Raw genomic sequence first — 14,773 nt, forward strand, 5'->3', positions numbered from 1 at the left:
TTACGTGGGCTTGGTGGTTATAGTTTTTGAAATTGACATTGATTTGTAAATGTATGTTTAAAATGACAACATGGAATTTGACATATTCTGTGTATTCCTATATTTTGTGCACAGTCTTGTCGGCAAGACCAAATTACTCGCAAAGAAATAGTACCAGGACTGACCCAGCAATAGACACGTAAACTGCATTGTGATTGGCTGTTGAGTTTCATAGGTAATGCTATTCGTACAAAATTTGGCCAATAGGAGACCTGAATGCGCTACGTATTCAGTACAACTATTCCGTTGAGGAAGAATACAATGTGACAGTACTTGTATTCATACACTATAGTGCACATGTGTGCAGGCAGGGGTTGAACCATAGAGAACCGTCCGATAAGACGAGGAAATTTTGGGAAACTGGGGGCTGACTGGGAATTGGTGAGTTATTCTACAACTGTGAACAAAAACATTTGAACGTCTTCACCATGGATCTCGTAGCAATTCTAGAAGCAACAGTGTCGCCAGGTAAGATCTTCAATTTTATTTTCGAATTGCCGGTACAGACGGTACACATGTGACGTACTTTTCAGTGAAATAAATCTTTCGCTAGCATCGACTGTTTATTCTCGCCTAAATTGTTATTTTCTTTTCAACAGACAAGACAGCGCTTGAAAATGCGCTCAAAGCACTGGAAGGTGCTGCCCAATCAAACCTGGTAAGTTATTAAAATTACTCGTTTTTGTCAGTATTGCTAGCGACCAAAAAAGCTGAAATTCAAAGATGGCCTCCGTCGTGACCCCGATTGACATGTTGTCCTGAGATGACCGGTCACAAACCGACTTAAACTTATATTATCACGACAAAATAAAACATCTATTCTGCCTTCGCCGATTATCTATTTAGTATTAGTTTCATTTTCTATTTTAAGGCCGGATTGATTTTCATTCGTCCGGATTTGTCTCTGACGATAATCGTGACAAGGATATCAACTCGCTGTTATGATTAGATCATGCCGCCCTTGTAACAGGCTATAATTACATAATTATCTAAAATACGTAACCAGAGTTGGGTTTTTCTTAGCTCAGTGCTTGCTCGCGATCTATTAGAAAATAACCGTTGTTTTCGCTTTATTTCGTCCTGACTATGTTTGCATTTTTTTAAAAAAAATGTTACCAACTCTGCTTCTCCACACAGGCAGAGTTTTTGATGGCGCTATCCACAGTACTGGCCGATGCAGGAAAAAGCCAAGTTGCCAGAATGGCAGCTGGTCTGCAGGTGAAAAATGCTTTGACATCCAAAGATCCCCTCATTAAAGTTCAACACCAACAAAGATGGTTGACTCTGGATGGAGAACTGCGAAAAAACATCAAGGGCCTGGTAAGCAATTTTATTTCTTTACAACAATGCTTGTTGATGTAAATAAAATATTCCGTTTTTGCAATCAGAAACAGATATTACCTTTGTTGTGATTTAGTAAGTTGATTGTATAGATGTACTTTGTAAACAAAAAATCTAAAATTAAACTATGATGTAAGGCTTATCACACATGTTGACATGGCTGTTTATTATTGTCACAAGTGATCATCATGGCTGTACGAAGGTTTGCAGAATTGTTTTGGGGTTTGCGTACTATGAAGCCAACTCTTTGAATGTTTGTCAAAACTAGCAGATTTTGGAATGCATAGTTATTATGTAGCAAACAATGCCTGGTGTGCTTGCGAATATTTTGATTTACTGAAAAGTAACGTAGTAATCATAGAACGTCAAATCGTATGAACTGCGCAAGTTATTAGTTAACACGCGAGTTGCACGGGTTCATATTTATTTCATCCTTTGTTTATATTTAGCTGAAAGCTTTTCAGGCATGTGATTCAATGCTCAAATCCTAACTTAAATTGAATATAAAAATTAGTATCTAGCTTTATAAAAAATTGAAACAACAAAATTTTCAAAGAATTAGTAATTTCTCTTAATTGATGAAAAAAAAAAGGAGTTTTTGATGTCTTACAACAAATTTGGCAAGATCAACAGGTTCTAGTGTTCAACCTTGCCTGGTTGATCCATCAAGTTGTCATAATGTCTTTGTGCCCTGTCATCACATCTACAATGATTCCTGTGACATGATGCACTTTTTTTGTTACAAATATTTTTGTACCAGGGGACAATTCCAGAAATTTAAACCACTGCTGTTGTTTTTTAGTCTAGTGTGCTAATTGTAAGTGCACGTGTACGAACTGGTTTTCCAAACTTAATACTTAAAGGGCGGTAGTCATCGCGTCACGCATGTGCGAGATATATGGGTCTCGTATAAATAAAGAATGCGACTTTAACTGTTGCGCAGATTAACGAGTACAAACTGAGACGCTACCAAGCTTTAATTAGGTACTTTTTACGTGATTGGAAGGTATCGAAGGAGTCATTCGCGGTAATCAGGGCAGGTCGTGCCCAGGTCAAACCCCCATCTTGTGATTTTCATTAGAAAAGCGCATTGGATTGTGGGAAAATTAAGGTTTATCAACACAAATGTCACACTACCGCCCTTTAATAATATTTGGAAGACGAGGCAGACTGTACTGATTTATACCCATTTATTAAAGAATCAGCCAAGATCCTCCAGACATTTTGGTTTGCACTTTTTAATAAAAAAAAAGTATAGAAAGTCAATAGCCATTGTCTGGGCTACGAATATTATAACCAAATTATGTTGGAAAAAGTTTGAGATTGAAGTGATTAGTATTGAAATGATTATGGTCATTGCTGTATTTTTCAAAAGCCAGTTCTTTCCCCCTTTGTGATTATCAATGTAAATGATCAGGATTTTTCAATCTATAGCAGAGAGGTTAAGACTCAGAATGTCAATTGACATTTTTAGTTGTCCAGAACCTGGCATGCCCATGTCAAATACAGGTGGTTGAATAAAAGCCTACAAGAATCTGTGTTGAAACTTGCACACCATTTTTAGAAATCTATTCAACTAGTCTTGTCCTTGTTATCAGGGCTCTACGTTAACTTTTAAACTTAATTTCCTGCATATTTACTATATTCTGTTAAGGCTTAGCGAGTTATAGTTTAGTAGTCAGACATTTTATTTTTTCTGTTTTGTCTTTTGTTTTTGATATACAATACCCATAATCATTCTTTTAGAATATTTTTGACACTCTCAAACTCCTTTCTAATACCAGGGTTGTTCGCATGTCTATTTCACTTGTCCTGGGCGGTGGGACTACCTTAAGCGGCAAGCCCTGTTTACATATGATACTTTGCATCCTTCTAGGTTCTACAAACCTTAGGAACAGAGATCCAGAGACCAAGTTCAGCTGCACAGGTATAGTGTTCATTCATATTGCTTAATTCATTGTTTCATTTCTGTGGGGTGTGGTTAGCATGTATGGCAAAAGGAAAGCCATTCAAAAATTTTTTTGCCGTCCAATAGAATTTCTGTGATACTTGAAATTTAAAGCTTAGAAACTGAACGTTTTGTGAATTATTTTAGTGATTTGTCTCATCAATGTAATATTGCTTATCAACTTTTGTAATGTCACTCTTTTACGTATTTGTCATAATTTGTTGCTGCACATGTAGTGGACTGTTTTATTTAAAACAGAGGGATAGCCACCTGTTCTAAGCAAACAACTCATGCTATAAATGCAAAGGCTCATGGGTGGACAATTGTTTGTAAACAACATGCTATGGCCATCTGTGCAGATGACAACTCCCTCGCTTTAAAATAAAACAATGTTAGCCACTGAGTGAAATCAGGATTGTGCTTTTGCTGTCAAGAATTCACCATTTGAATAGCACTCAACTTTTGTCACCTCGGGGAATAAATATTATAACTTAGATCAAATCCTATGAGATTAGTCACTCAAAATTAATGAAAAAGTTATGGAAAAATACATAAAACTGCAAAAAAAAAATTTATTAGAAAAAATTGTGGCACTTGAAAGGTTAAACTGAAAATTAGCTTTATTTTGTTAAATGAAAAATTGGAAAAATATTTTAAAAAAACAAATGGTAATTGTATACGCAGACTGAAATAGTTTATTTTGTTGATTTATGCAAACATGTACACAGTTTTGTGTAAATTTAAACGGAAACTATATTCCAGTAGCTTTTCTCGTCCTTGTTCATGCCATATCATAACATGTTTTTAGCACTCACAAATTCTGCAGTGTCAGCTGTGAGGTTTGTTTACGACAGAGATTTGTATTCTTCCTGCCTGCTTCCCTCTACAGCTTAATCTATTGTAAAATCTGATAAATGTATGTCATAGTACTGTAAATAGCTAGAATTAATTTTCGCTTAATATACTTTTTGGGCGTTTTGTTTGGAATTAATTTTCACTGATTCTTGATGAGTTGAATGTAAAATGTAAAAAAAAAAAGTATACTTGATGGATTTTATTTTCACTGAATCATTTCTTCAGCAAAAATAACGAAAATCAATTCCAAGCAAAAAATAAGTATTCTACAGTACATTACACTACCATATGCCGATGCACTGTGACAGCATTTTGTTTGTTTTTACCAACCGGCATGTGATGTCTGACAAAAATGTCATGCATCTATTCACACTAGCTTGCGATCAACTAATAACATTGAGCATCATTATTGATTTTCTGCATTTCAGTGTGTTGCTTGTATCGCGTGTGCCGAATTACCGAACCAACAATGGGACGATTTGATTCCAAGATTAGTGCAGAATGTCACCAACTCCATGAGTACAGAATCGTTAAAAGAGGCTACACTGGAAACAATTGGTTATGTATGCCAAGACATGGTAAGTATCGTCATAAACGGGGTTCCATCTTCATATCAGCGGTAGAATGGTCGGTTTATGCAGTCGTTCCTTTCAAATGCCCCTCTGAAAAATTAACCAGCCAGGGGAGGACGGCCCATCCCATGCAGCTATTATACCCATCAGTTTTCTGTAGCTCCCTCTCCCTCTCCCTCTCCCTCTCAGTCAGTTTCTACAACCATTCATTGGTGTTCTTTGTCATTGTGTTTCCAAATCATCTGATTTTAATTTTTCTCCTTCTTTAGGAACCAGAGCACCTTGCTTCACAATCCAATGAAATTCTAACAGCTATAGTGCAGGGCATGAGAAAAGAAGAACCAAGTAACCATGTGCGATTGGCCGCTACAACCGCATTACTCAACTCATTGGAATTTACTAAAGCTAACTTTGATAAAGATGTAAGTCTACAATTTATCTTTACAAACTGATTTTCTGTACCATATTGCATGATTACTGAAGCTCCTGAGCCCAACAAATGTTGTAACAGGTGCTTTAAATTCAGCAAAGTCACTTTAGTCCATTTATAACGGGTCATGTTCGTCTTATGAAATCTTTTAATAGAGGTTATGAATTCGTTTGGTTCATAAACTAGTTTTAAAATTACCCATGTCTTAGTTATGCACCAAAGCCCTCCTCTTACCCCCACCCCCCTAAAAAATCAATTACGCAGTGATTGCTTTATCTTCTGTTTAGGTGTCATTTTTCGAGCATTTCAAACTTTCCTGACTCCTAAATTAGTCTAGCATGAATGGGTAAACTTTGTTTCGACAATGAGCTGTTGTCATTAACATATTTAAATGAGCTATGGTTATTTGAACATGGTGGCACCATCCAGCATTTTGATTGGTTAGTGACTTTCAGGTCAACATGTGTATGGGAAAAACGGATTAACGAAAAGCGGATGTCATATCGCATCAAGTGCGGCTGAAATCATTCGCTTATGATGAAACTAATATTATTTGCATCAGCGCTGTGTCTTTTGTTATTGTGACACTTTAATGTGGTGTACCTTTCTCGTTGTTGTAAAAAATGATTACAAATAAAACATTAAGAAAAAAACAAAACTTTAGTTGCATTTCATAACAAACAAATTTATTTTTTGTATGTTACTATAATCACTACTAAGTAATAATCAACAATCAAACACTTTAAAAACAAGCGAGTTATTCACTTATAAAACGCAGCATGACTGGATTGCACTACCGTGATTATTTGCTACTAAGCAATGCATTTTTATTTGAAACTTCTTCTAGAAAATACTTTTCATTAATAAATAAATGCATATTACATTAAATATACTGAGTAATTTTTGTCATGTGAAGACAATTTTTCGATTGACTGTATTTCGTCACACCTATTTTAGAACCTAAAGTAGAGTGATGTCTAGAGATTATAACGCATCTATAAGGAAGTGTATTTTATCATCAACATCTGTGTTAGTATTTGTGTATTCTCGTACTGTAGCTTTCACATATGATACAAATAAAGTATGATTGATATTAGGAAGCAATAAAAGGTTAAAATGTAATCCAAAGCCTGTTACTACCTTCATGCAGGTAATAAGTCAACACATCATTGCCACAAATCTGGTGCACTTTTCTGTTTCTTTATTCGTCAAAGGATAGGATCAAAAATGCTTTCAATTTGTGACAAAATCCAATCCAATGTTATTAGTGTAGATTATAAAATATCTATTGTCTAAATTTCTCCTGATTTGAATATTCTACATCCAGTCGTGCTGCAGATTTTGTTTTTTTTCACCCGGGTCCAAAAATTAGCACTAGGTCAAAACATAGTGTGATCAGGATTGAAAACTTAAAAATATTATTGCAGCAACAATAGGGAAATAGATACAACAGTTAATTGTTTATATAAAAAGTAAATAACTACATTTCTCTCTGCAGGGTGAGCGTCATTTTATTATGCAGGTTGTTTGTGAGGCAACTCAGTGTCCGGATACCCAGGTCAGAGTGGCTGCTTTGCAGTGTTTAGTCAAAATCATGTCTTTATACTATCAGTATATGGAGACGTATATGGGCCCTGCCCTGTTTGCTGTAAGTCTGCTCTGTTATTTCCACTTTTACTTGTTAATTACTGTTCATATTTGTATATCGCATGATATTGCTTCACGTTATCAGATGCTGTAGCAGTATTGCTAACGAAAGTCTGTTTTGGCTCTTATCTTCTCACTATACCTTGTTCACTGAAGGGTTTAAAGTGGGGGAGTTGTCACCTGCGCATGCGTCGGATAGCCATAGCGTGTCATTGTTTACAAACAAGCATCTACCCATAAGCCTTTGCGTTTTTAGCATGTGTCATCATCTCTTGGGACTCAATTCCTGCACGTGCACAGGTGAAGACCCCTTTGCTTTAAGCTTCCTCTTTATGATGTGTTGCCATTTTGTTTGATTTCCATTTTGATGGAATGTAAGATCCTACTGAGAGACTTTAGCTGTAGTATACGTAGGTCTTCTTGAAGCGTCTGTGAAACATGCACTCAGACATATTATCTGGCTATTGAGCACTTGAGCTTTATTGCCAAGTTTTTCATCTTCAGTTTTATTGTTGGTATCTTAGATTACAGTAGAAGCCATGAAAAGTGATCAAGATGAAGTAGCTTTACAAGGTGTGGAGTTCTGGTCCACAGTGTGTGATGAAGAAATGGACTTAGCCATTGAAGCTTCTGAGGTAAACAAGGCTGTAGTTGGTTCTTGGGTAGCCTGAAATGTAGGCGCGAGTAGGCCCCTTCGGCTGACGTTCCTGCAATTTGATTGGTGGCGATAAAAAATCGTTGGCGAAGTGAAAAACTACATCTTTCTGTCAGGCATGTGTTGGGTTTGAAGCACCGCCGAAGGCTCAACTCAGGCGACCTAGTCAGGCTAGTTCTTGGGTAGAACTTGTCAGTGCTGTAAACTGGTTTATCGTGGGTGTGTAATGTCTCCCTGCATTACACAGGACAAAAATTAATGCATTATTTTTGGATTATATGATTTTGAGGGAAAGATTCTGGTTGCAGCAGTAGCGTCCAAGTAAACAAAAATAAATATTTGAATTTGACTTCCACAACCTTGAACTCATGCTGGTGACATAGTTTACAAGGAAAAATTTGAACTTTCAAACATGTGTTGATAACTGCTTTTTATGTGATGGCGAATTCTATTGTTTTTGGTGCTTGATGCAAAGTTTATGCTAACCTCTTTCAGGCTGCTGAACAAGGTCGTCCACCAGAGCATTGTAGTAGGTTCTATGCTAAGGGTGCTCTCCAGTACTTGATACCATTGTTACTACAAACTTTAACAAAACAGGTGAGTAACAACATCACTAACTTCTCATGTTGAGGGAATATAGATGGAAAGAAATCCTTTAATATTACATATTTATTACTAATATTGAAATGTTAATGACGTTAACTAAATGATATTCATCAATAGAAGAGTTTTGAGTTATATCTCAGTCGGTCTGCTCCTGTGTGGGAAATGTTTGTCTTTCTAGGTACCCACTGAAATGTTCTTGAAATTTCTAAATATAGCAGAATGTGGGAATGGTGCATATTAACTTTTTTTGACTGCAACATTTACAACCCCCCACTGACTATTCTACTATTGTACATGTTGTGTGCATGCGTCCAAGTTTAATTGGTAAATTTGTCATTGGAATCACCTAGTAGCAGTTTTGGACAAAAAAGGTTTTACAGAAAATAAAAAGTTCATCAAAGTTTTTGACATTTTTCACAACTATAGGATTCTTGGCTAAATATATCTATGCAAGTAAAACTTGAAAAAAAATATTAAATGCTTTCAGAATTGCAGTTTTGGAATTTTTCTTCCTTGACATATTTATACTGTACTGTACACGAACCCTGTATAACTTTATCGTTTCTGAACATCATTTGCTGCTAGACGTAAATTGTTAAGCAATTGTGCCACAGCCCTTCTGGTGAAATATTTGTAGTATAAAATTAGCTAAATCAAGATGTTTCCTGATAGCATGTGGAAATGAATTAGTGATCATCAAAATGTAATTTTTTCATTTTGGTGCTGTTTGCGTAAACGTAGTTAGAACATCTTGTGGTTCATTTGGTACCACAAAGTACATTGTGACTGTATTAAATGGATTAAAAAATATCAAGACATTGCTAACAAAATCCCACCTGATGTTTCTATTTTGCATGTATATCTTGCTGTAGGAAGAGCATGATGATGACGATGAATGGAATCCTTGTAAAGCTGCTGGTGTGTGTTTAATGCTGTTATCAACATGCTGTGAAGATGACATTGTACATCATATTTTACCATTTGTCAAAGACAATATCAAACATGCTGATTGGCACTATAGGGAAGCCTCAGTTATGGCATTTGGTAGGTATAATGAAAGAATATACTACTGTAAAATACTTTATTTTCGCTTGGAATTAATTTTTGCTATTTTTGCTAAAGCAATGATTCAGTGAATATTACTTTTTCCTATACTTTACATTCAACTCGCCAAAAATCAGTGACAATAAATTCCATGCAAAACACCAAAAGTCTTTTTCAGCGAAAATTAATTCCAGCTAAAAAGAGGCTGCTTGTCTTATGATGCCAAGACATTTTGATCAATTGCTCTTGAAAATTTAACTTCAATCGGGGATTCAGTATACTGTAAATAACATTTGTTTGGTTCATATGCTTCTATTGAAGATGTGTCCATATACAGCAAAATACACTACAAAACCAGTTGTCACATGTGACATACAAGTGTATAAAAGCATTTGAAGACCCTGGTGTTTAAATACATAGCTTGCCATCTACTGTCTATAATATATGCGCACATGTTGACTGTCAAACAATTTTACACTTTCCAAACTGCATGTGCTTATTTACAGGCTCCATACTGGAAGGCCCTGAACCAAATATTTTAAAACCTTTAGTCGTTCAGGCCATGCCTGTTCTGATAGAACTACTCAAAGATGAGAGCGTTGTTGTAAGAGATACAACGGCGTGGACTGTAGGACGTATTTGTGAATTACTACCAGAGGCAGTTATTGATGACGCATATTTAAATCCATTGTTGGAAGCGTTAGCTGAAGGTCTTGCTGCTGAACCGAGAGTTGCTTCCAATGTTTGCTGGGTAAGTTCTTGTTTGACTTGTGATGATTATTGCTTAGAGTTTACAAGACCATAATAGAATAACCATAGTCTCGGGACCTCTCTTTGTGTGAAATGGAACATAAAAAAAAAAACAGGACAATCAAAAGTCAGCATCTTAGTGAAGTCTAAACATTGCATAGAGTTTCCAAGGCAGTTGTTACTTATAAGAAATTTTACCCTTGTGAATTTTCTGGAAGTGTTAATTGGCCTTCACACTATATGTATCATATGTAGAACATGGTCCCAATGATCATTTTAAAAAATAGAGGAATTTGCCACAGGTTTATAGCCAGGAATGAAAAGTCTAAAACTTTATTGAAATGAGAAATAGCTGTCACTAGTCTGTAATCTCAGACATGTAAGAGGCTTTTTGTTGATTTTTTAGTCATTTTGTAATTTACTTATTACTGGTAATTGTCACTCAAAATTTCATGTCTGAATAACAGGTAGAAGTGGCTGGCTTAAAGCCTGATTTGCAATTTGTTAAAAGAAAATTCACATTTTATAAACAAAATAAATTTGAAAAAGAAGAAAATCAGGGATGCACGTTTGCAGATTCAGAAGTCGTATGCAGTCTTGTACAAACTTATTTTTGAAGACCTGTCATCAGTCAACAACCTAATCAACTTGGTTTTGTAGGATTTCCATTTTGATCCTAAGATATTGAGTCCAGAAGGCTTGCTTGCTCATTTGTTCTAATCATTTTTGCAGGCAATTTCCAGTCTAGCAGAGGCTGCGTATGAAGCAGCAACGATTCCAGAGGACGCTGATGAACCGCCCACATACTGCCTGAGTGCAGCTTTTGATAATATTGTACAAAATTTGCTAGCTACTACAGATAGGTAAATATGGTTTTGATAAACCCTGGATCCACGAGTATTTTTTTCATCTTCAGACATTCGCTGCCAACTCTGCCATGGATCCATCTAGTTAGTTGGATGCACAACAAATTGATCCCACTGTTTTCAACCAAACACAAACAAGTAATGACCAAAAACTAAATCAGTAAAGGTCTCAATTACATTTCTAATTTGGTGTAATTTGGTTAAATTCTATGTTTGAGGAATCAATGTTAGGTACTGTAAAATACTTTATTTTCGTTTGGAATTTATTTTCACTGAAAGGATGATTCTGTGAAAATAAAATCCAGCAAATATACATTTTTTCCTATATTTTACATTAATCTCATCAAAAATCAGTGAAAATAAATTCAAAGCAAAACTCCCCAAAAAGCCTTTTCAGCGATAATTAATTCCAGCGAAAATAAAGTATTCCACAGTAATCATTCTTGAATGCATGTATATTGTAAACAGTGTCTTGTACATCCAGTTGACGACCAAATCGTATAAAACCCCTGTGAGAATGCTATAGATTCTATGGCTGGGTTTTGGTAAATTAGGCTGGACTCAAAAGTTCAGTTTTTCCCAAAATGACAGATGGCCATTTTGTTGTTAGCTCCGTTGTTGACTTTGTCGAGCGGAGCTTATCATACGAGTGATTGTTCGTCGTCGTCCGTGTCAATGTTTTACTTATTCGACTTCTTCTTGAAAACTACAAGCCTGAATGCTTTGATACTTGGTGTATATGTACCTTGGGTAGACCTCTCTCAGATTTGTTCATTTTGTAATGATATCTTCAATTCTCTAATTTTGGTGAATATTTTTGGTAAAAAGTGATATTTTCTTCTTGTTAAAAACCACAATTATTTATGGTGAAAAATGATATTTTTGAATTCTTGTTGAAAACCGCAAGTCCCATTGCATTGATACTATGCATATTGTTCATTTTCTAATGATATCTTCTGTTCTTTAATTTGAAATGTGCATTGCTAACAGCGGAGCTATCTCAGCCGAGAGGCTGCTTGTTAACAAATGTTTTCGGAGCCATATTACTGACAAGGATGGACTGTGCATGTTCAAAATTTACACATGTATTATGTAACACGTTTGCACTTGAATTTGTTTCATAATCTCATTCAAGAATAGTTATTTTTGTGCTAGAAATGCATTATATATGTTATGAGCAGAAGGAATTGCACTAATACACTGGTTCCACTTTGTATCTGTCACACAAGTTTAAACAGTTAAGGCTCATGACATCGATTGTCTTTTCATTATATTATTGTACATTGCCAAAATCTGTTAAATTTGCAGTCAATGTGAATATTACTCTGTAAAGCTATTAAAATCTCTTGGCTTAAAACTATATTCTATCACAGAATTGACGCTCACCAATGTAATTTAAGAAGTGCTGCCTATGAAGCGTTAATGGAACTTGTGAAAAACAGTCCAAAGGTAATATTACTTAATTTTCTCAATCGATGAATTTCGGCCAACCAAGTAAAATTGCATAATGTGTCCAATGTTTTTCGTCACAAAAACTTGCTGGACCTGGTGGAAAGGATTACAAGTAACTGCCTGGTCCAAAAATAATTTTATGAAATGTTCTTGTTTATTTATAGGACTGTTACACAATAGTACAGAAAACTACAATAATTATCATGGAACGAATACAGAGCGTCTTACAAATGGAGGTAGGTGATTTTGACAGTCTATTTTTAATTAGGAAGTTAGATTGCCTGTCATGATTGAGGACTAGTCCTATAAATTAGATGTGATTACTAATGTTTTAGAAAGTGGTTTCTAAGGAATATTCTAACATTGTTAAAGTTGTATCATGTAACCATTGTAAACATGATACGAGTTGATTCAGTCATTCACATCCTAGTGCCATACAGTGTATATGGTCAATAAGATGTGAAATCTTCAAGTAGGAGTCTAGTTGTAGCTGCTACAGACGAGTAGCCCCAAGAGGAATGGGTTTGAAGCTCTTTGGATTTGTTTTTTGAGGAAATTCAGAAGGGCCAATTGTTGCGATGGCATTCTTGTAGTTGGATCAATTTGTTGAGCAGATGCACATCACTGGCTTTTGTATTAATCTTTTAAACTTGTTTTATCCTCTTGCAGTTAGTTTCACAGTCGTCTTCAGAAAAAAACCAATACCACGATCTACAATCATTACTTTGTGCTACACTACAGGTGGGTTTTTTTCAGATGTCGCATTAGCTAAATCCTCCCTCCAAAAAAAAAAGATGCTAGTAAATAGTAATTTTTCTATTGATGCAAAACTAGTTGAATAGGCGATTTTCAGATTACTGCGAGATATTAATGTGTAAAAGATGCGAACCGAATGTCTGCTGTTATAAAACAAATGATTTGCAGGGATTGTTTTAAACAAGGGAACAGGGGTGCAGCACCCTCATGCCATGGCCACGCACTCCCTTACCCTGGGGAGTTGATCTTCTGTAAACTATAAAATTCTGAATGACCAGAGATCACATGTGGCCAGTCTTCAACTGTGACCTGTCTAACAGTAATTTTGGCCCTAAGGAAGCCATAAAATGCTCCATTTTAACTTGGAATTATCGAAAACTCCACACCCTAGTAGGGAGAACCCCCATCTCCCCCTCTTAGTGGCGCCGCTGAATGCAGTCCTCCCTCTTGCAGTTTTTTTCTAGAAAAACTCCTGATTTGATTATGAACCTGAATTTCTTTTTGTATAGTTCAATGTCAAAATACTGAGCTTCCAGGAGAGGGGAATGTGACATTGAGTGGAAATGCCAAAAAAAGTTTTGACGCAACTATGACACTTTGACTTTAGTTTGTCATGTTTTTACTTTCAATTTCACGGATTGCGTGGGTTCTTGCAGTGATCAGAAAATAGTCTATTGTATAGATTTTTTAGCAGTACATGTTCTCTCAACAATAACTATATTTTGTATTCTTCACTCTAGAGTGTAATTCGAAAGATGGAATTGCAAGATGCGTTACAGATATCAGACACTGTAATGACAGTTTTATTACAAATGTTTAACAGTTCAAGTGGTAGGGCCGGTGGTGTGCAAGAAGATGCCCTCATGGCAGTTGGTACATTGGTAGAAGGTATGTAATGGACAAAGTTTTTATCTAATTCTTTTCAAACTTTGACATGTATTAGTAGTCAAATCTGTGCATTGTTCTATGGTTAGTGTGTTCACTTTGTGAAGACTTTTCTAGTTAGTCCCCGTTCGAACGCAGTCCGAAAACGGGGACTTATGTTTTGCCCTGTGTGCGTCCGTCCGTGCGTCCGTGATCACCTGTATCTCGAACATGCATGGACCGATTAAGTTCAAACTTCACTCATACATCACACATTATATGTGACATATGCACATGCATTTTTTTCATGATCCGATTAACGATAGCCGAATAGCGGCCATTTTAATGCCGAAAATGCATCAAAATCGCACATTTTCACCATTCCGGACCCGGATCTCAGTTATGCATGGACGGATTTTGTTCAAATTTGGTACATACATTAAACATAATAGGACCTTGATGCACGTCATTTTTGACTCCCATGTGCGAAGCACAAAATGGGAGTCTTTGCAGTTAGTGTGTGTGTGTGTGTGTGTGTATGTATGTGTGTGTGTGTGTGTATGTATGTATGTGTGTCCGACTGTTCCACTGATATCTCAAGAACCATACATCGGTTTTTGATGAAACTTGGTGCATAGATGCTCTGGGCCAATGCGCAGATTTGATTAGGTTTTGGTAAAAATCCATGCTCGTTAATTACCTAATTTGCATGATAATTAGCTAATTTTTAGCTGTTCTATGACTGTTCCACTGATATCTAAAGAACCACTCATTGGATTTTGATGAAACTTGGTACATAGATGCTCTGAACATATGCGCAGATTTGATTAATTTTTGGTAAAAATCCGTGCATATTAATTACCTAATTTGCATGATAATTAGCTATTTTTTAGTGGTTCCATGACTGTTCCACTGATATCTAAACAACCACTCATTGGATTTCGATGA

At 35.9% G+C, this 14,773-nt stretch overlaps 1 protein-coding gene across 1 annotated transcript in view; it reads left to right on the plus strand.

The window, feature by feature from the left end:
• The first annotated feature begins 331 nt into the window (after nucleotides 1-331).
• The window catches only part of LOC100371372 (importin subunit beta-1-like), a 39,666-nt gene continuing 25,224 nt past the window's right edge, over nucleotides 332-14,773 (plus strand). Inside the window, exons 1-16 of the mRNA XM_085495998.1 lie at nucleotides 332-507; nucleotides 639-697; nucleotides 1,177-1,359; nucleotides 3,257-3,307; nucleotides 4,612-4,761; nucleotides 5,025-5,177; nucleotides 6,684-6,833; nucleotides 7,357-7,467; nucleotides 7,983-8,084; nucleotides 8,966-9,137; nucleotides 9,644-9,888; nucleotides 10,620-10,750; nucleotides 12,127-12,202; nucleotides 12,370-12,441; nucleotides 12,875-12,946; nucleotides 13,702-13,849. Coding sequence (XP_085352124.1) covers nucleotides 468-507; nucleotides 639-697; nucleotides 1,177-1,359; nucleotides 3,257-3,307; nucleotides 4,612-4,761; nucleotides 5,025-5,177; nucleotides 6,684-6,833; nucleotides 7,357-7,467; nucleotides 7,983-8,084; nucleotides 8,966-9,137; nucleotides 9,644-9,888; nucleotides 10,620-10,750; nucleotides 12,127-12,202; nucleotides 12,370-12,441; nucleotides 12,875-12,946; nucleotides 13,702-13,849 — 1,915 coding nt within the window. The 5' untranslated portion in view covers nucleotides 332-467. The remainder of the gene's footprint in view (nucleotides 508-638; nucleotides 698-1,176; nucleotides 1,360-3,256; nucleotides 3,308-4,611; nucleotides 4,762-5,024; nucleotides 5,178-6,683; nucleotides 6,834-7,356; nucleotides 7,468-7,982; nucleotides 8,085-8,965; nucleotides 9,138-9,643; nucleotides 9,889-10,619; nucleotides 10,751-12,126; nucleotides 12,203-12,369; nucleotides 12,442-12,874; nucleotides 12,947-13,701; nucleotides 13,850-14,773) is intronic.

Source organism: Saccoglossus kowalevskii, chromosome 22 (genome assembly GCF_978046115.1).
Source record: "Saccoglossus kowalevskii chromosome 22, keSacKowa6.1, whole genome shotgun sequence".
NCBI lineage: Eukaryota > Metazoa > Hemichordata > Enteropneusta > Harrimaniidae > Saccoglossus > Saccoglossus kowalevskii.